This window comes from Tachypleus tridentatus, chromosome 7 (assembly GCF_004210375.1).
Source record: "Tachypleus tridentatus isolate NWPU-2018 chromosome 7, ASM421037v1, whole genome shotgun sequence".
NCBI classification, from domain to species: domain Eukaryota; kingdom Metazoa; phylum Arthropoda; class Merostomata; order Xiphosura; family Limulidae; genus Tachypleus; species Tachypleus tridentatus.
In genome coordinates, this window is record NC_134831.1 from 22872687 (window position 1) to 22894380 (window position 21694).

The 21694-nt window shown below is 30.6% G+C and overlaps 1 protein-coding gene across 2 annotated transcripts in view; it reads right to left on the reverse strand.

Moving 5' to 3' along the window:
* The window catches only part of LOC143255296 (centromere protein M-like), a 47940-nt gene that overhangs the window by 17408 nt on the left and 8838 nt on the right, over positions 1-21694 (reverse strand). For both annotated transcript variants that reach the window (XR_013030528.1, XM_076510743.1), the window contains exons 2-4: positions 17600-17679; positions 12554-12652; positions 65-144 (exon numbers count right to left, since the gene is read on the reverse strand). Coding sequence is in view for 1 of the 2 variants with exons in the window: in XM_076510743.1 (XP_076366858.1) it covers positions 65-144; positions 12554-12652; positions 17600-17679 (259 nt within the window). In the remaining variant the exon portion in view is untranslated. The remainder of the gene's footprint in view (positions 1-64; positions 145-12553; positions 12653-17599; positions 17680-21694) is intronic.

Genomic DNA, 21694 nt, shown 5'->3' on the forward strand with positions numbered 1-21694 from the left:
TAAAAAAATACAATAACCTTTCTTCCCAAATGATGAAATGAATTCATAAATGAGTTTTACTTACAGTTCATCGCCACAAAGCAAACTTTGTCAACAAAACAGTCAGGCATCAGATATGGAAGGGATTCCTCTACTATAACTTTGCTGAAAAATTTACAATTTTATCAACAAATACATCTAAAAAGTTGGGAAAATATAAAATATTTTAGTTATATCAACTGACCATTATTTGTACTTCTTTATAAATTTTCAGTTTTTAACATGGATGAAATATATTTCTAATTTAACCCTTATTTGAATTGTTTTAAATAGTTTTGATGAAAATTACTGGTATTGCTATTAGTAACATGTCAATATTTATTCCAAAATATTTTTCTTTAAAGTTCAATAAAGATTCTGAAGAGAATAAAAACCATAAAACTAAATCAAACCTTTTATAATTTCATAATACATCTCTCCACAATTTGAAAAAAAATATTGCTAAAGATGTATTATTTTGAGGTTAAAAAAATTAAAAAATCCTTATTTAAAAGATAAGTTTCAGCAACAAACCAAACACTAGTTTGTGAATTTTGAGGCACAAAAGGTATGTTTAAAGCGTTATTTTTACACACCTCTGCTGCAATATCCATTATGCACATCCATCTGTAGTGATTTTTATCATATTAGGTTTTCTAGCTTCTGAAGTTTCCAGATTTTTTAATTTAACACTAAAATTAGGTGATTAACTTGATTAACTAATAACCCTATATGATTACATCAATTTATGTCACATAAAATAACAGATTAATCAAAATAATTTTTTTATTATTACTGTTTTTTCTTCCACCTATCCAAGAAACTTAAATATTGTCATTAAAATTTCTAATAATTATTTTCAACTAATTCAAGTTGTTCAGTTTCATGAAAATAATAAACTAATCAAAATCATGATTTTAAATCATTATTTTCAATTATTTGAACTATCTAAGTCTTGTAAACAATAATGGATTGAAAAACTCTGCAATTAACTGATTAGCAAGCTCCATTATTTGTCCAGCTCTATTTAACACTATAGCATTTTATATTTTTATGTGTTTAAAACAGCAGTACTTAGAAGATAAAAGAAATTATAAAAGTTAAACTAAACTTAAGAAAAAATAAACATTAATAGGAATATACTAGAATAACAAAATGGCTGAACATTAAACTGAAAATGAAATCAAAAGTTACATCACTCACTAACACTGCACAACAATTTTTTTAAAAAGTTTTGTGGGTATGCACAAACATAGTTTTGGTTTTTCTTCATCACATAGGAACTCTGAGAAATAGAAAGTTAACTGTTTACCAGCAATAACATATTTAATTGCATTTATGTTTCTAATATGCTATTATGTTCAACTTAATTAAAAGTGTTTAGCTCTTGATTTTCGTTTGTATTCAATTTCCGGTGCATCATGTTGCAGTGTCCAACAGTAGTCAGCAAGCATTGATGGATTCCAGTTGCCCTGATATCGTTTTTCCATTGTAGCAATGTCTTAGTGAAACCTTTCACCGTGTTCACAACTGACAGCACCAAGATTTGCGAGGAAGAAGTCCAAGTGTGAGTGAAGGAAATGAATCCTGAGTAACATGTTGCACTTCATTGTTTTGTATGCTTTGAGAAGTTTGTCTACCAGTTAAATGTAATGTGGGGCTCTGTAATTGTCAAAAAAATTGTCAACAACATCTTTGAAGGCTTTCCAGGCAATCTTTTCTGGCCCAACTAACAGATCTTGAAACTGCTTGTCACTCATAACATATATAATCTGAGGGCCAACAAAAATGCCCTCTTTGATCTTGGCCTCAGTTATTCTTGTCTTAAATAACGAAAACCTTAGTCTTCTTTGTTCATTGCTTTCCGAAATTCTTCATAAGTCCCAATTTTTATGCCTGGACATGCCTAGACTGCACAAAACATTGTTCATAGGTCTCTTGCAGAAACGAAAATTTTTGGACACAAATATAAGAAAAAACACGACAAAATATGAAATGATATATGATGGGCAAATCTGGATGTAATTTTCGTGATCAGCAGCCAAAAATCTATAAGGAACACCCAACAGAGTTCAAGAAGCAAAAACTTTGTTGTGCAGTGTCATCAAGCATGATGTGGAAGAAAAGCAGAGAATAAACTAAAGCAACAATACTTTTCTTTCTTTGTACAGAGCACAGTATTGGTACCACATCCATACACAAACACAGTCGATAAAACATTTTACATATTAGTAGTAACATATAACAGGTCCTCTTGCCCTTGCATCACAGAAAGCGTGGAGGATATCCTGCTCAAAAAAACAGTGACCACTAACTATACAAAAAACTTAATAATCATTTTCATGTAAAGCCTGATGAAGCACAGTTGCTAAATAAACTTGTTTCTGTTACAATGTTCTGTTTTTAAGAGTAACTTTATTTTATTGCTTCAATATGTCAGCACTTTACAGGTTCCAATGCTTCTAAAAAATGTATAAACTGTTTCAAACAATTGTGATCCCAAAGTATACATGGATGGGTCTTACTTCATGTCACCAGATTTGAGGTATTCTTCTAGATGTTTCATCCAGCTAACCATACGACTGGTATTAATGATACTCAGAAAACTGACATTATCGTAACATAAAACATCATCAAGAAGTACGAACAAAATGACTATGTACAGTCCAGACAACACTATCAATGGTTTTATGATTCACTGTTGATGCAACAATACTAATATGCTGGCTGTGGAAAGAACTATTACATTCAGAAGGTAATTCTACTAAGAGGACCAGAAACTTCCGTCTCAGATGTCTGGGTAAAATTGATCACACATGGCTACAAGTCAAATACAGATCTTAAAAAATATATTAAAAAGACATGAGATGCATTCCAACTTGCAGCTGCAACGTGTTCTAGCCCTGAATATTTGTAGAGAACACACGTTACAGCTCTCACCATCTGTGTATACCAAGGCTGATTTAGTGGTATGATAGATTAACACATTGCTATCGAGCTTAATCTTTTGAAAATAACATACATATACAGAAGCCACATGTAATAATACAAAATGTTACACAAAATTTGGTATGAATAGCACATTTCAGAAGATAACTGTGAAACAATTTTTCTACTTAGAATAACCTAATCTGCTAAATCACCTTTTCATCTTGCTCATATGGGCCATTTTTAAGAAATATGTGCCAGAAGGTCAAACTATGTGCAAAAGTTGAACTAAAGTAAAAATTACATAAAAACATGATGTTGATAATGTCATTTTGAAACAAATGTATTTTCTGTTCTTATTTTCTATACATGTCAAGGCAATTTCAAATGCTTGTCACTCCTTAATGTATTTTGTTGGTCTTCTAATCGGTGAGTTTGTTTTTTTAATTATGCACAAACAAATGATAACTATAGAAAAATTCCAAAATTTTCCAATTTGAACCCAATTAACCTTTATAACCTCGGAAATTACTTTAAATGTCAAAAGTAAGTTTGTTGTTGATTCTTATCCTCTTTAAAGTTTATTTAAAATGAATGACTGACTGCTTTTAGTAATAAATGTCATAAAAACATTCTGTAAATTATACAGCTGGCCTACTAGTAAAGGAGATCATAATGCTTGAGTGATTTTTAAAATACATTAACAGACATGTAATATTTTGCTAATTTAGGTAGCCTTGCAACTTCCATACCGTGACAGTCTTTACTCCTTAGTGTACTTCAAATTCATTTTAACTTATCATACATTTATAATATTGTAATATTTCCATTGCAAACTTTATTGCCTTAATAATTTCCTTCCTAATTTTGTTTAAAAAAATGATAATAAAAAATATATATACATATGTAAAATCATAAAATATTCAAGCCATAACCCAAAACACATTAACATAAATTTTTTTTTTAAAATACGCTGCACATTTTTAAAAAAAGGGATCCTAGAGTGCAAGCTACAACATAGGATTATAAAATGTATCCTAGGTTTTGGAGGTGACTGAAAAGTAGAACCCACATTGCAGTGGGCATACACTGTCTATCAGTCTTAACCTCCAAGTCCGTAGTCTCACATAAGAAAATTAGAAATTATGAGAGAGAGAGAGAGAGATGTGAGCGCTCACGCCCACAACGTCCCACATCTATATCACTCTTCACTGCCTGCAGACAGTTGTGGAAAGGTGACTGCTCTCCCAAGTTAAAATAAGAAAAAGATAAACATAATAAGATGAAAAATAAATAAATAAAATAAAAAATAAGGAAAATAGCATACTACCATATAAAAGATTGAATGAAAATATAGGAGATAATCATTAAAAATATGTTTTATTCTTTTTACCAGTCATGTTGATTACTAATAAGATAAAAGTTTCTCTTAAGATCACTTGTAACAATACTGATGCAAATATGTGAATAACTTATAAATGAACATAATTTCTAAAAGCTTTGGGCCATATACTCCAAACCAACTGCCTTACAATTTCTTTACAGCAGTAAATAAAAACAATACATACACAGGCATCTTAGTGAATGTATCATCAGACATAGTACACAGAAAATACCTTTTTTTAAGTACACTGAATTTGATGCACCATTCCAACATAAGAAAATATTCAAATTTATTCAACATTTTTCATGCCATCATACTGGTGATTTACTGAAATTTAAGGCAAGAAATAATGGCATAAGAATGATCCTTTACAATAAAATCTTCAGGTCCTGACCAATTCTCCTCCTCATACTGTCCTGTGTGTGTGTGTGTGTGTGTGTGTGTGTGTGTGTTACATTGATAGTAACGATAAAATAACTTGTATTCTCAAGACAACTGGTATGGGTATTAAAACTTTAATTCAAATAATGTACAGAACAATGTTTTGACCTTCTTAAGTCATTTTTAACAAAGAGTGTTTGCCATACATTTGTCAGTTGAGCTTAGGGAATTCTAACCATTTTTTTTTTATTGAATTCATTTTATAGTGAGAAGGTATAAGTTTTAAATTGGTCATAAAGACAGAAGTGGCCAAAACAATTATAATTTAAGTTTCTAAATAAGCTATAAGTAGGTTTAAAAATCCCATAAACATTTGTGGCAGGAAATATGATCATGACAAACAAATTTATTCTTCTTGACTAGTGACTTTTATCAAGAAAATTAAACAAATATGGTATTGTAAGACTTATGCAGAGGATAACCTACCCTTTCTATTGATTTTTAAACATGTCCATCAGTCAAGTAAAGCTGATGAGCAGACAGTCTTGAAATCAGAGAAAAAGAGAGTAGTTTTGACAAATTTATTGACACCTCAACAAATCAAGAAGTTCAAATTGTAGATTCCTGCTTGTAATTATAACAGTTTTATTGAAAAGAGAAGCAGCCTTTATCTGAGAATAGACATTCCTGAAGTGGAGAAATTAGAGCTCAGACACATCACACAACAGAAATAAATGAAGATTGGGAACTTTTGTACATTTCTTTTTAAAATTAAGAAGCTAAAATTCAAATAAGAAACTGTGAATTATAAAATATATTTTTCTGCACATACACTGATAAAAGAGTTAAACACGTTTTCAACATAATGCAGTAAAGGTTTTCACATACACATCAAGACTATGTAAGCTGGACATCCTCGAAGATCATAATGAGAAAATATAAAACCAATATTTCAAGTACTTGGATAGTTTGAAAAACTGAAAACACTACCAGAAACTTTAACTTAGATAAGCTGATTATTTTCATGAAATTAATTTTATGATTTCAATTAAACAACAACCTTACCTGATAACAATCAATGTAACTGATGCATTCAGAAAATCAATTACAACAATTAACAGTTAATCACCTAACTGTATGGCAGGATTTCTATACTGGTAATAAAAGAACTTGTGCTGAGCTCCTCTATTATGCTAGTATATAATTTTTATAATGGTCTAGAAGTTCTTTTGAGGGAACTTTTTGAATCTTTTTTAACATTTACCAATTTGACATATGATTAGATGATGATTCATTTTCACTGTTAACAATGCTTAGTTATAGGTACAAGGTGGTAGGCATTTAAGTGCACTGCAGAGCTACCAACAAATGTAAGTTTAGTACAAATTATCATGTTAATTTTCAAATACAAAGTTACTTTAGTGTTTTGTTTTTTTAGTTAGAGCATTACAATGTGTTCAGTTAATGGCTTTGTACAGAAGTTATAACTCTCCTATACTGAAAATATATTTCCAATAGATACATAACTCCTATCACATGAAGTTATTCTCATTTAGTGCTGCTCTCTATGTGTAATATTTTTGCACAAGCCTTGAAACTCCTACACATCTGGAACTGACTGATTCCAATGCATCTTGTGTATAAATCATCATATGACAACTTTCAACCAATAAGAATGCAACATACTGTCTTGGTGCATGTGATTCCCTGTATTCAATTACATTGAACTATCACTTCAAGTTTTGGCATAAAATGGAAGCACCAGTTTTCAGTGGGGAGGAAGGATGAGTAGAGGTAAGTACCTATTAGATATACATTTTCAATATAGGGAAGTTATAACTTTTCAAATGGTACATTATCTTTTCTCACATAATCAGCTAGAATCCCACACTGAACAGGTGGAAAGACTGGTGTGAAGGAAAGAAAGAAGCATCCTTCAAAAGAGTTCTAAGGACACATGTCAAAAAGAGATTTTCAGATTCAAAGATCACATGTGGAAGCCTGTACCACATCTTTGCCCACTGTGGAGAGATGTTTCACATGAGTAGAAAGATAGAAGAGCACACTCAAGTGAGAAAAAACTATAGCAGCATATGGATCTAAATCATACAATATCTATTAATCTCAATCCCAGGAAACATAAAAATTGGTAAGCATAAAAGGATATGCCACTAGGTGTATAGTAGCTAGGACTTACACAACAAGTCAACTAAATCCAAAACACATTCCACTGGGAACTGACATCCAAATAATGAGTACAATGAGGATCATACCATCAATAAATCAACTACAATCCAAAAACTCAGCCACTGACATCCATATGGGGGTAGGAAGGAGGAACAAATCGCATTCACCTCAAGTTCATGAGATAAAAGAGAATCTTGTGTATGATAATGTGAGAAACTGATTGATCCCTGACATCTGGTATCAAAAAGATGCCTCTGTAATGTAAACCACCTCACTCAATTTTAAAATGATGGGAACCACTTCAAGCATAGTAACAGCCTTGGAATAATAAGATCATTGGGCAACAGTGAAAGGAGAAGAACCATGGTAATCCATAAGTACTACCTCCATTGTGACCCACAACACAGATAGAGTAGCAGGAGTAAACATGAATGAGAGAATAAGGTAAGTGTGAAGACATGTGTTGACTGGATCAATTTTAAGTCTAAAACCCAGCCAATGGAAACTGACACCCATGTAAAAGTAGGATGAGAAATCTCAATTGAAGGGTGAACTGCAATTTTTACAGCTCACTCTAATGTTACACAGTAGTGAATATCTCATCATCTACTTTCAACTGAATGGATTTATCACCATTTATGTATACCTATGGTGTATGTGTGTAATTTGTTTTTTATTAACACATTCAGTAAAATACCTTGGAGGTCTACACCCCATGCAAATTGGTAACAACTCCCAAATTCCTCTACAAGGAAAGAAGGAAGAAAGCATGGTAGAAAGACCAGAAGGACAACAACACCACAAAACCCTATTCTGAAAAGCAGACCATACCAATTTACTGAAGGCAAAACATGGTAGGGATGAGCAGATATCCCTTTTTGCTTTATCCATGTAATCTTTTGTCATGTGGCTCAGAAGTGGAGATTGAGAAATTTAATTATTTGGATCATAAATTATGTTTGGTACTAGGTTTATTAACATACATTAATAATAAAAATCTTTAATTAATTTTTGAAGGTAACTCTGTAAAAAAAATGATTGGTGAAATTCATGTAAACTGTACTGTAAACAAAATAGTCAAATGCAACAAAATGGGAAATTACAGAACTAATGTTTTGATACAACACACTGTTGAAACACCACTTGAAAGAGTTACTGCTTAGGTATTAGGTTCTATATCATGAAGCAACAATGAAAATAAACAGATTTTGGTGTTGATGGACTATTTCATCAAATTACCAAAAACATAAGCTGTTCCTGCTTCTTTTTGTGATTTATTTCAAGATCTGGAGTGCCAGTGATACTTCACTTATATCAAAGAGGGAATTTTGAATCAGCTTTGTTCATGGAGATGTGGCAAATCCTTGAAATGAAATAGATCAGGACTGTATCCCTTGATCTTTTTATTTATGGAGTGGTGGAAAGATACAAATGCACAATTAGCCATTTATATGGATAAACATAAGAATATCTTTTACTTCCACCTATGAGTAATCAAACATCAATATGTGAAGCTACAAGCAATACATACACTTCACCAATATGACAAAGATAACCGAAGGTGTCTCAGAAAAATATATTAGCAAATTGTAAGTTAGAGCATTTCAGAAGTATGCACAGAAAATGTTTTTTTAATTTTCGTTGATTACTCTTTAGCCTCATAAGATTAAAGAATATAAAAATAATGCTTCTGAATATCGATGAAAAAATTAAAGAATATTTTATGTTACATTTTATACATATATAGAGGGTGAACAAAAATATCCAGAAGAGAAGATAGCTCAAGAACAAAAATTGAAATTTTCACTCAAAGGGAATTTGAGGTTGTATTTAAGTACTACCATATATAATTAAGAATTTAAAACTTGCATAATATTAAAACTTCTTTTATTACTTATGGTTTGATGTCAAGTTTGCTCACATACTATGATAATTAAGCAGTTTGTTAATTATCATGATATATGAACAAAGGTCATTCTGATGGCATACTATTATCCTGTTACCCAACTTTTAGAAATTTTTAATTAAACTTTACTATAAAACAGTACTTTAACCTGTTTGTCAGTGAGCAAAAAACGAGTGACTGTTGAATATGCAGTGAATATTAATTTATTTAAAAAGAACAGTATTTAGTATCTATGTTTACTACATAGCTGCAAAAGATTCGTAGGCTTATTTATTATTACTATACATTATTTTTGTAGAAGTTCATTCTATTGTTGTACTACCCAAATTTTAGAAATTTTCAATTAAAATTACTTTGAAACAGAACAATCTGCAAACAGAAGTAACCTGTTCTTTGTGTCTTTAATACTGTTGTTTACTAAGCAAGATACAGTTGTCTTTTGTATACACAATGAATATTACAATATTTAATCATAGTGTCCATGTTTACTACATACTTAGCTATAGAAGATTCATAGGTATGTTGAGAAAGTGGCTTTTTTGTCAAATAACATCACTAATTATTTAGTCTTAAAGAGTAAAATAATTCTGTGTCAAAAAGTTTTTCTCAAATGTATATGAAGTAAAAATACTTACATTATCCTGCTACTGAAATGACTACATGATATGGTGAGCACTATGCTACATTAGTTACAAACCTTACTCACTTAACTCTATGGCAATGATCTCTTGCAACTTGCAGGACCTCAATTGGAGAAAAATACTTGTGCAACAATACATGTGGCAACTGAGATTTCTTAATGGATGTTTGCAAAAACTGGTAAGGTTTTGTTATACAATTGTAAGTATCTTGTGAACAACAAATGACATCATATTAATTAAGTCTTTCTACTACAAGTAAGTTATTTATCTAATGTAGTTAGTTGCATTTAGAGTGAATAGTTTGAGTGCAAGGTAATCATCTTACAGCTTTTGAATTTTGTTCACATAACTTCTAGAACTTCCCAAATGGATATCACAAGTTTTTTAATATAAATGTTTATTTTCTTCACCATATCAGTAACTAAGTATTACCATATAGTGCACTGAAATGTCTAAATGTAAAAAATGGAGAGAAAAATATATATACCTTTAATTTATTGATAGGATATCTTTAAAGATCTTTTGGTGATATTTGTAACTTCAAGTATTTTCCTTTTCACATATACTTAATCCTTAATGTTTTATTTTACTTTCCTGTTTATCCATTTTGACACATATCAACTGCACCCTTGAAGAATATTACAGTATTTCAAGTAAAGATGCACAAGCCTTCAGCAAAATTATCTTATATTTGTGCATGATCACAAATATTGAGAACTGGGGCAATGATTGGGATAAATTGAAAAAAAAAAAGGAAAAAGCTTAAGCCTTTCATTTATGCATTTGAAAACATAAATAACAGCTAATTAACTAAGATATAAAAGTAAAGCCTAAGTGAAATTCAGTTTGTTTCTAACTATAACATTTTTAGGTAAAAAACAGCCATTGGTGCTATTGTGGACAATAAATAACCAACATTACTACCAACAGCTACATCTACTTGATGACAACAATTGAGCACATATTCAAAATAACTGTTGTTAGAATATCTTGTAAAATGACCCCATACTAGTAATTATAAACACATGCATGAACTCAGAATATGTAACTAGTAAATCTTAAGGTTATGTATAGAAGATAGGTGTGGCACCAGTCAGGGGTTGGAACAACTCAGCTCTTGTTTCAATTGAATTCAGCCAAATAACTTTGGAACATACGTATTAATAGGGAAAGTAAGTGTACTTATTGTCTAGGTATAAATCTACAGGACTGGAGTTATCTGATCCAGGTCTGAGAGTGCAAAAATTGAGATTTTTCATAGCTCACTGGTCATGTTGACAGAAATGAGGTTTTTTTTAACATTTCTTGTGAAATAAAGGATTTAAAAGAGAGATAAAATATGACTTCAAATTATAACAAACATTATAATGTTAATTGACAGTAAAGTTGTTTATCTAAATTTTGAATGTAATTCTATGACTTGCACAGAAGCAGATTTAAAGGGTACCTGCATCAAAAAGGTTTATCTTCAGCATCCATTTTTGATTAATATATATATATATTCATTAATGCTGATGATATCTGAAGAAATGATTTCTGCTTTGCTGTTCAAATAAGTTGAGTATTCACAAGTACAAGAACTTGATGCGAAATTTCATGTTAACTCTCAATAAACAGGCTAAGTTGTTTTTACTAACCTTAAATCACCAAATAACCATAAAATTACACATATAATGTTTAATGACATATATGTGTATATATACACTTTCACAAAATTCAGAAGCTTTCAGTGAACTTTATAAGTATGATGTGCATAATGTTTTTTTAAATAAAGTATTTATATGAAAGACTTATCAGTGAACTTATGAAGTATTTATTAAAACATTGAGTGCAAAGTGAATTTATGCTAAGAATAATAAAAGTACTTTTTATTTCCCACATTTTCAAACTTAATTTGCATCACCTCTACAATCTTCTAAATAAATGCTTTTTTTCTCAGTAAAACTTTGTATTTTATTCATAATTACACTCCCTAAATGCACTGGCTTCAGTCAGCTTGACTAACCTTGTACCATCATGTACAAATAAATATAAAATAGATTATCTTTTTTCATTTTGTAGAATGTTCACTCACTGTAAGAGATAATTACACATTTTTACAATCAAAAATAAAAAATTCTTTACAACCACATTTAGACTTTATTATAATACAACAATAGCTCTTTAATCATTTTCCTGTCACTGGGAAATACACATTCCAACTGCAGTGAATGGGTTAACTATAGAAGACAGCTTTGTGTAACCAAACAATCAAGTTAACAAACACAGGCTCAAATTATCCAAATTCACCTTACACTCTAAGCATGTGCTACATTTTCTCTATCCTAACACTAAATCACTGATGTAGAATAAAATGAAATTTTGAAAATTATGAACAATATCTTTTTACTTCTTTGTAGTCATCATTTTGGGAAATTCCTTTATCTTCCTACATTCACAGTTTCATTTTCACAAATAATTTATGGTGTTACTGCCTATCTTTTAAATATACAGTTTATTCATCCAAGGAAAGTAATAAATCACACCAGTGTACTTCAGCAGTGCACTTGTTTTCTAAGTATAGTTGAAACAAAATTTGTTTTAAGCTTAAGAGCATAAATAATAAATAATTCAGTAACTTAAAATGTACAAAAAACTTCACTGTAATTTAGATACATTTCTAACTGATATACAGTTAAAAACAAAACTGTTAAAAGCCTTCATTTTTCTCACATGCGTAATCAATCATTTCCTCTGCACTAATGCCTACTGCTGCCAAATTCAAGGCTTCAAGCTTTAAATTAAAATAAGTTCTTTATATTAGTTATAGACATGTATGTTAAATCAAAACAAGTGGTTTTGAAAACTACCTTGGAATTTAAAAATGAATAGGTTAAACTACTGTCTAAGATTAATATTTCAGCAAATGGAGAAGTTAGGATATTAAAACTGTATGTTTGACCTTGCCATTACCTACATGCATAAATATATATATATTACACACATACACACATGTATTACTTTCTTGTTAAGTATGTGGAAAAATTAAAGATATAAATCTAACAAGTGTAATAAAACATATTAAACTTTTTTAATGTGTACACTTGTTAAGTAACATACAACACATACCTTGCTCGATTGGTCATATCCACAATAAAGACAATTAAGTCAATATATGGTCTTTCCTGCTCATTCTCTTTTGGTAATGGAAGTTTCACACAAGTACGTCTGTTTTGATAAAATCAAGAATATTACTTATTGCAACTTTGTTTTTAGAAACTTCTAAAGTATCCAAAAATTAAACATGTTTATTATAGCTCCTGAGACTTATTACAGGTTTTATATTTATGTTGTAATGAGAAGTAAATAAAAATCTTTGGTAAATGAATCACAACATAATGATTATTAACATGGTAAAATTGCATCAACTGTTACAAAGTGGTAGAACCTTATTTTAGTTAGAGTTAAAGCTAGGAGTTGGTGAAATTTACAAACTGATTGTCAGACTCATTAATCAATTACATTCAATCAACTAATTATTCTAATATAAAACCAATCTATTTTCAGTTTGTTTCAAGGATATTTTTGAAAAATCCTTTATTTAATATGAAGAACATCTTTGCATTCAATAATTCATAATTAAACTACCTGTGATCTGTAGAGTAATTTTTTCTAACATTATCATCAAAATTAACAAAATAATTGATTATTGTACCTGAAGACAGAATTATCTTTAAATTTCATATATTTTCATCTCAAAGTTTTAAGGAAACTTTGTGTGTTAATTCTAAACATATAAAAAATTTGAGCTCAACTTCATTTTAGAATTGGCATATTTTCACATTCTTATTCTTAATTAAGGTAATTTATAAAGTTAAAAGCTGATATTTTTTTGTATCTGCACAGCTGCAAACTTTTGCTTGTAAACAAAACATACTACTTGTAAATGTCTAAGTATTTTTCCACACATCACAAACTAATTTTACAAAGAACCTATCACCTCTTGACAGTATATTATACATTTCCTTGGTTTTCAAATATTTCCTTTAGTTTTTATACAGGACTTTTATGAAACCCTGCTATGGTGCTATCAGGTGGTTTAATAATTTACTAATAAAACACAGTTTTGAAGAAAGCTGTGAGTAAAAAAACAATAAAAGGTTAAATATGATTGTATTTAACATGAATTAGACAATTACATATTAATAAATATATGTAAGTCATGAATGTTTCTTCTAGTCTTTGTAAATATTCCTTGTGAAAGTACTTATGTGTTAAATTATATTCATTTGAAAGCCACAGAAATTACCTTCAGTGTGAAAAAATTACACAAATTGATTTAAAATAGGTAAGCTTATACAGTTTAGCGATGGGTTGAATGGGTAACACAGAAAAGTATTAGAAGTTAGTTTAACTCAGTAAAACATTTGTAGGTGTTGTTATCATAATGTTTAAGTAATTTCCACATATTCTGCTCATGCTAGCAAATTGTCACACTTACAAATGTGAAGGTAAACTCAATGTGGTGAACCTAAATCACTTTTAATTTACTATAAAAGTGAATAGAAATTCATTATTAACAAAGAAGCCACCACTGAATATTACATCAAAGCACATGGTAAAATCTATGATACACTTTATCATAGAAAATTTTAGACTTAAGACGACTAACAGGAAATTTAAGAGATCTCTTTTGATTCAATCCAGATGCTCCTTCATTAACAAATGCAATGCCTGCCCCCTATAATATGTTTTAAGAATTTTTTTTTAACTTTTAACATTACAATCATCAACTCTAACCTATTTAACAATACATTTAACATACTTTATATGTACTGTTATTTTTCTTTTCAATTAATCTAATTTAAGATCAGTTTGTTACCTGTGACAATCACTGACCTTTGAAAAAAGTGCAAGCTGAAACACCAAGTTGAATAACTTAACATTTATATGAAGTTTGTCATTTTCTTTGAGAACAGAAATCACTTATAAATATATAATGCTAAGACAATCCAAGGAATTATTGACACATTTTAATATTTTTGGGGGTTTAATTTCCCATTTGCCCTTATCATATGTTTATGATATTGTCATACACTGTATTGTCAGTGTATACTAGTAATCCCACACATGCTTAAGGTTATCTATTTTTTACAAGGGAACATTTCTTGAGGCACCAAAGGGGTAATTATATCCAATCTGACGTAATCTTATTCAGGTCAAATTTTGTTCTGTATTGCATCCCAGGCTCCAGAAAAATGAAAGTCAAAAGAAATAAAATCAATATTGTCTAGTTTGCTGTCAATTCCCAAAACGAACAATAATGATAATGATTCACGGATGTAGAAAAAGAAGTCTGATTGTGACCACTTGAGAACTGCTAAAGCTCAATGGTTCAAGGACTCTACATGGTTAGTAGTGATAGACAATGTGCTGAAACGTTCTGTGTGCAATGAGGTGAAAAAAACAAAACATCTTTATGACAGACTAAGATTTGAACAGGACAAAAGGAAGGAACTGATGAAGCAAGAAAAGTTGGTTGATCATTCTGATGCTGCTACTCAGCCAAAGTGGCCAATGTGAATGCTTAATGTTTTGACCCAAGCCAAAGAGAGCATACCAACATCTAAAATTCTACTTTCATTAAACTTCAGATTTTCAATGTAAATTAATTCTGCATTTTGAAAACTACGTCATAAAATACCATACTAATGATATTATGGATGACACTGCAGTATATTTTATTGTATGAAACATTAAGCAATACTAATATACATTCAGTTTGCTGTAAAATAATTGATCTAATTTTACTCTGATATACTGGCTACAGCTTTGTCTCATATTTTTCACTGACAGGGTGTGACATCACTTAAACATCTGCACACAGAAACACCAAACCTCTACCAGCATTATGATTCTCTTAATGATATGTATCATGCTTTATCCACAGTGGTGAGGGCATAATTCACGAAAGAATGGTAAAAAGGTCCATTTGATATTTTTGCCATCTCTACTGATGAGGTGACAGACAACTAAAATCTTTCTACTGTTACTGTATGTTACAAAGATACTGGGATGGATCATGAAGTCCATACAGAACTCCAAGACATGTTTGAGCTTTCTATTACTTCTGCAGATTGGGTGTTCTGATTGCAGATACTGCATCACCTTGTTCCCATCATACACCACATCTGCAGAAGTAACAGAAAGTCAGAATTGCTACATATGGTGCATTTGTGATAACTAGTATCCACATAGAAATTGCTACTAAATATGATCTGTTCACATTCACAAGAATTTAAAGTCGTTTTTTATTTACTTTAATATTTTACTTTGTCTAATAAAAAATAGGCTTTCAATTTATAATATATATGTTACTGTTAAAACTAATAACATAAGTATATATAATACCTGTCTCAATGATACTTCACCACATTAGTAACTCTACTTAGTAACTGTAAACTGACTCCCAAAATATTAGATAATTGTACATTACCTAGTTATTTCAGCAAATAAAAAGATATAAGGTTCTTATTTTATATTCTAACTTGATAATATTAGTAATTTGAGTTTCTAATTTGTACAAAACTCTAAACTTAGTATTTTGACATCACAAACATTTAATTTTAAACAGTACTGCATTCAACATACCATAAGACTCTCTATAATCTATATTCAGATGTGTTCTTATAATATTGACTTTTTAATTATTAAGAAATTACCTCATATATTGATTGCTTGATTGATTTAGTGTTTTATGGCACAAAGCAGCTAGGCTATCTGTGCCAAACGTCTGGTAAAAAGGTAAAAACAAATTAAATGTAGTAAAATACAGAAAAGGAAATGAAGGTAAAACAAAACATCATTGAAAAACAAAAGAAGCATAAAACCAATGTTGACACCTAGTTTACAATGTTAAGAGAGAAAACAGAGTAAGAGAAGTTGTAAAGAACTTTCTATAGCAAAATGGTAATGATCATAACCTGCCAGGAAAACCAACAGGTAAGTTCAAGAACCACCGTCAGTCACCTGAAGTTGGTCTTTCCAGTCCTGGTTCCGGGTTTTGTGTCATTATGGCCAGTACCAAAGGGTAAAGTAATAAAAGTTTACAAGACATCCTGTGACAGTGCCATGTTGAAAGTCACTGATCAGTATGATCCATTCTACTGCCAATGTTTATCTTTGGAGATTGCATGGCTGTATGCTAGATTTTATGCATCTGATAGCAATGGGTGTGGCTGAAATAGCCAAACCCACTAATTAGAAGGGGTGTCCATATACTTTTAACCATGTAGTGCATCTAACTGTACTGCTTTTTTTTTATTTTACATTTTTATTATCATACTTTTATTACAAAAAATGTTTTGCACTTTAACATGTATGTTTAATGTTAACTTTAATCTCAAAAGCTAGCCAGAGTTTGTGAGGTCTCATTAAGATTACAACCCAAAATACTACTAACAAGGATACCAAACTGATGACATAATGCATTATAACCTTTACAAGTAAGAACAGTACACTTAAATAGCTTTGTCAGGTTAATTCTTTGCTACAAGTAGCTTGCTCTGACTGAAATTAATATTCATTATTATTAGACATGTAATAATTTTTACTTGAACAATTTTCTTATCACATGAATCAAGCCTCATTAATTTGTCATTATGACCATTTTCACTAATATTTTTCCTTTAGTATACATAAAACAGCTCTTTGGATATACTGGCCATTTCTGTATGTCCAGCCAGCTGCTGAGTTATTGTACTACCTTAAAGACTTTTAAAAGTGGCTAATGACACACAACAATTAGGTAAATCTTATGTGCTATTTGGAAACTAAAATGGTTTAATGTTATATGGAGCACCTTAAGTTTAATAGAATGCATTCTCAAGACAGCTGGTATGGGTATTAAGACTTTAAAATAAAGCACAGAACATTCTGACCTTTTCAGGTCATATTCCTGTTAACAAAGAGAGTTTTAAACTGATCATTGCCAGGCACATCTTATGGACAACATACTCTATTACATTTTATACACTTTAGTGACCTCTATGTTTTGTCCTTTTTACAATAAAATTTCATACCTATACCATGAAAACTGTTTAGAAACATACTAGTTTCATTTAAATATTAAACAAAACAAAACAAAAAGTTAATTGAATAGAAAGAGTTACTTACACTTCAACTGTTAAGGAGGATCTAGCTTGAATTAATGCTGTGGCTAATCTGTGCTTTCCAACTCCCCTTCCACCAACCAGCTAATTTAAGAGATTGTGAAATGTTAGTTCCTTACAATTATGTTTTGTGTGACATGCAGTGAGCAGGTAATGTGTACACTAAGTAAAGTCAAAATGTATAAGCAATGTTAACCTAGCAAATTTTCATTTATGTTTCTTTACTCATTAATAAGCAAACTACTGGTAGCTTCACTAATGTGTTTTACCTTCTTTCATATCTGTTTTAAAGAAATATAAGTTATCACTCTCAAAAGTATCCAATGTATAAACAAGTTTTCCAAGAGCTAATTTTCAGCTTCATGATCAGCTGCATTTATTTGTCGTTCGTACCAGCTAAGCTAAATTGCTAGATAATTTTTGTACATATTTTTCTACATCTCCGACTAAAACATCTGTGATGAATATATAGTTTCAATTTTTCTAATGATTTAAAACAATTTATTTGAAAGAAAAATGCACCAGTTTGTACAATAGGTATTATTTAAATATTAAATATTTTCTACTGATAATACTGCTTATGATAAATAGATAATATACATCGATTTATATATGTATTTGTATGTGTGTGGTTAATCATATTTTATTACAACATATCACGTTTGTTTTGAATTTCACGCAAAGCTACTCGAGGGCTACCTGCGCTAGCCTTATCTAATTTAGCAGCATAATACTAGAGGGAAGGCAGCTAGTCATCACCACCCACTGCCAAATCTTGGACTACTCTTTTACCAATGAATAGTGGGATTGACCATCATATTACAACTCCCCCACAGCTGAAAGGGCGAGCATGTTTTGTGTGACCTGGATTCGAACCCGCAACCCTCGGTTTACGAGTCAAACGCCAAAACACACTTGGCCATGCCGGGCCCCAACATACCACACTATTACAATTATACACAAACAATACAGCAGCTGAAGTAAGCAAGAGGATTTGAAAACAATTATCTTTACTTATTTAAGATGTCCACACCTAAACAGTGGAGTTTTTTAATTTCATTGTAATTTTCTTCAGATGTCAAACTCCTGTTTAAGTAGAATGGATTACATAGTTGTACTGATGTCATATTATGGCTGTGTTTATTTGGTTTCTTAGTATGTTGAGTTTTTGTTTTGTTTCATGTGCTGAGTCCCAAGGAATGTATAGTCCAGTATGGGTGATTTTTCAGTGGATTTCTGTTTTGAATTGTGTGTCGGTTCTTGTAATTTTGAGGTTAAGAAATGATATTTGATTGCTTTCTTCCTGTTCACATGTGAAGCTAATGTTGGGATGTATAGAGTTAATGTGATTGAAAAAATTAAGTATGTGTTCTGTAGATTTGAATCCTGCAACCGTGTCATCTACATATCTGTACCAGTATAGTGGTGGATGTAATGCTGTGTTAATTGATTGTGTTTCAACTTGTGTCATAAAAATATTGGCTAGAACTGGTGATACTGGGTTGCCCATGCTTAGGCCATTTGTTTGTATATAGTTTTGGTTGTTGAACATGAAGTTTGTCTTTGTCGTGATAAATTCTATGAGGGTTGCTAACTGGTTACTGGGAATGTCTATAGTTGGGTTAGGGTCTCGGATATAGAGTTCTAAGGCTATCTTGCAGGCTTCAGTGGTTGGAACTTCTGTAAAGAGGGATATAACATCGAAACTGGCCATTAAGGCTTTATTATTAAGTTGATTTAGATTAGACTTGAAATTAAAAGAGTCTTTGATGAATGAGCTGGCTGATGTTACATATTTGGAGAATGCCCATGCTATGTATTTACCAAGATTGTAATTAAACGATTCATATGTGGACATTATTGGTCGTAATGGACAATCTGGTTTATGTGGTTTGGGGATAGGCAAACAAATAACCAACATTTGGCAAAAACTAGTAACAAAAGTATGACATTCCAGTTAATACCAAATTTATTCAAAAACCAGGCACAAAACTGAGGTCTATACTACCGTGTTTCTCCAAAAATAAGACAGGGCTTATATTAATTTTCACTCCAAAATATGACACCAGGGCTTATTTTCGGGGGATGTCTTATTTTGATATATATTAAAAAAATGAAGTTACAAAGTAAAACTATTAAACTAACTGATTAATACTTAAATAAACTAATTAACTAACTATTAAACTAATTAATAAATTACTTTTTTTTTATTTCTTTCCTCTTCCTGCCACTCTTAACTAGGGCTTATTTTAAGGGTAGGGCTTATATTAAAACTATCCCCAAAAATCACACTAGGTCTTATTTTATGGGTAGGTCTTATTATCGGAGAAACACGGTATATAAAAACTACACTGACAAACACCACACCAACATTATTTATAAAATACAATGTGATAACTGCCACGACTTCTATATTGGAGAAACAAGTAGGAAAATGGAAACCAGATTCAAAGAACATAAAAAGTCACCTTCACACGTTTTCGAACACTGCAAGTCAAATAAACACAGCATAACCATAGAAAACACTCAAATACTAAATAAAGAAACAGACATAAACAAACGCAAAATTAAAGAAGCCTTACTTATACAACAACTTAAACCCAAAATAAACCAATATAAAGGAATGCCTTTATACCTATATTAATATAATAAAATAAATAAAATTGTATATTCAAACATCTAATACCGCCCTCTACATTCCGACACTCAGTTACACAACCCCTTTCAAACATGTGGTCAGCTTCCGGTCAGTTACCTCTTTCTTTGTGAACCTGACGATGACCGAAGAAAGTCGAAACGTTGTTCGCTCTTCTATGTAAAAAATATTTTCTCAACCAAACGAGCCATTTTTGCATGTACAGTATCAATGACTAATAATAGTACATAAGCTGTACAATATGATAAAAGAGCACCAGATCAAAACATCATCTTAATATAACAAAAAAAAAAAAATTATAAATTGTTTAATCTATACTTTAATTTTGATAACATTATCGTCTATGAGATTAGTTATACATTTCTTTAAACAACATACACAAGCAAACTGTATTAATCTCTTTAAAACACATCCAACAAGGTCCTTTAAACAGACCTTCTAATATCTATATCAATTCTGAATAAACTCACAAAATGGACTTATGCCTCTTTACATTCATCATACTAGTGATAAAATGAAGTTCAAACAAATACTTAAAACATTCAGCAATATTCCTTTAATGTACTGTTAAATATTAACAGTTATCCTTCTTTAATTACCTTCCCCTACTGTTTTGTTTCTCCATTCACAACTATATAAAAATATCATCTTGTTATAATAATAATTAAATGTAATATGTTAATAATATCTTCTACTGTCAAAAGCTCTAAACTAATAATCATCAGCCAATCAGTGTTAAACCAACTGTCATAAATTATAGGGTCACAATTTTTTGGTATGTAGACAAAACTAACAAGGAAATTATATTAAGCTAAACAAAGTTGAAATCGAGATTTCAAGAAGGCCATCCAAGTAGCAATGTAATTTGGATCCATAAACTAAAAAAGTCATAATATCAAGTAATATAGACAAAACATTTGCAACATCTTGAGGCATTTTATGATATTTCAAATGCTTCAAGAATTGATAAAATATTAATCTAATAATACTCCATGTGTGGCACACATGTATGCAATAAGAAGTATTGTGTACACTTAATGAATGTAAACAGAACGACAGTGACTAAGAAGAGAAATGTACAAGGCAAACATAAACTAAGATGCATTCCAGGTAGTACAGAGATTCAACTATATATCTTATCAACATAAACAGAGCCAACTGCAGCAGAGACAAAACTAAGAATAACTTTATGCAAATTCTGTTAAAGGCAGGAAATGATTTCCACAAACAGAATTAGAAAGGAAACAGACTCCAGGAATAGCTTTGATGAAATGGAAGACCAGTAAAAATACAAGTGAAAACGATGAGAATTTACAATCTTTAATAATAACCAATTACTAAATTAGTTTTGGTTTTAGTTTTGAAAGTAATGATGAGTTGATAAAATTCAACCAATTAAGTGGCAGATCTTACAAATCAATGTGTACAATAACTGAAAAATTG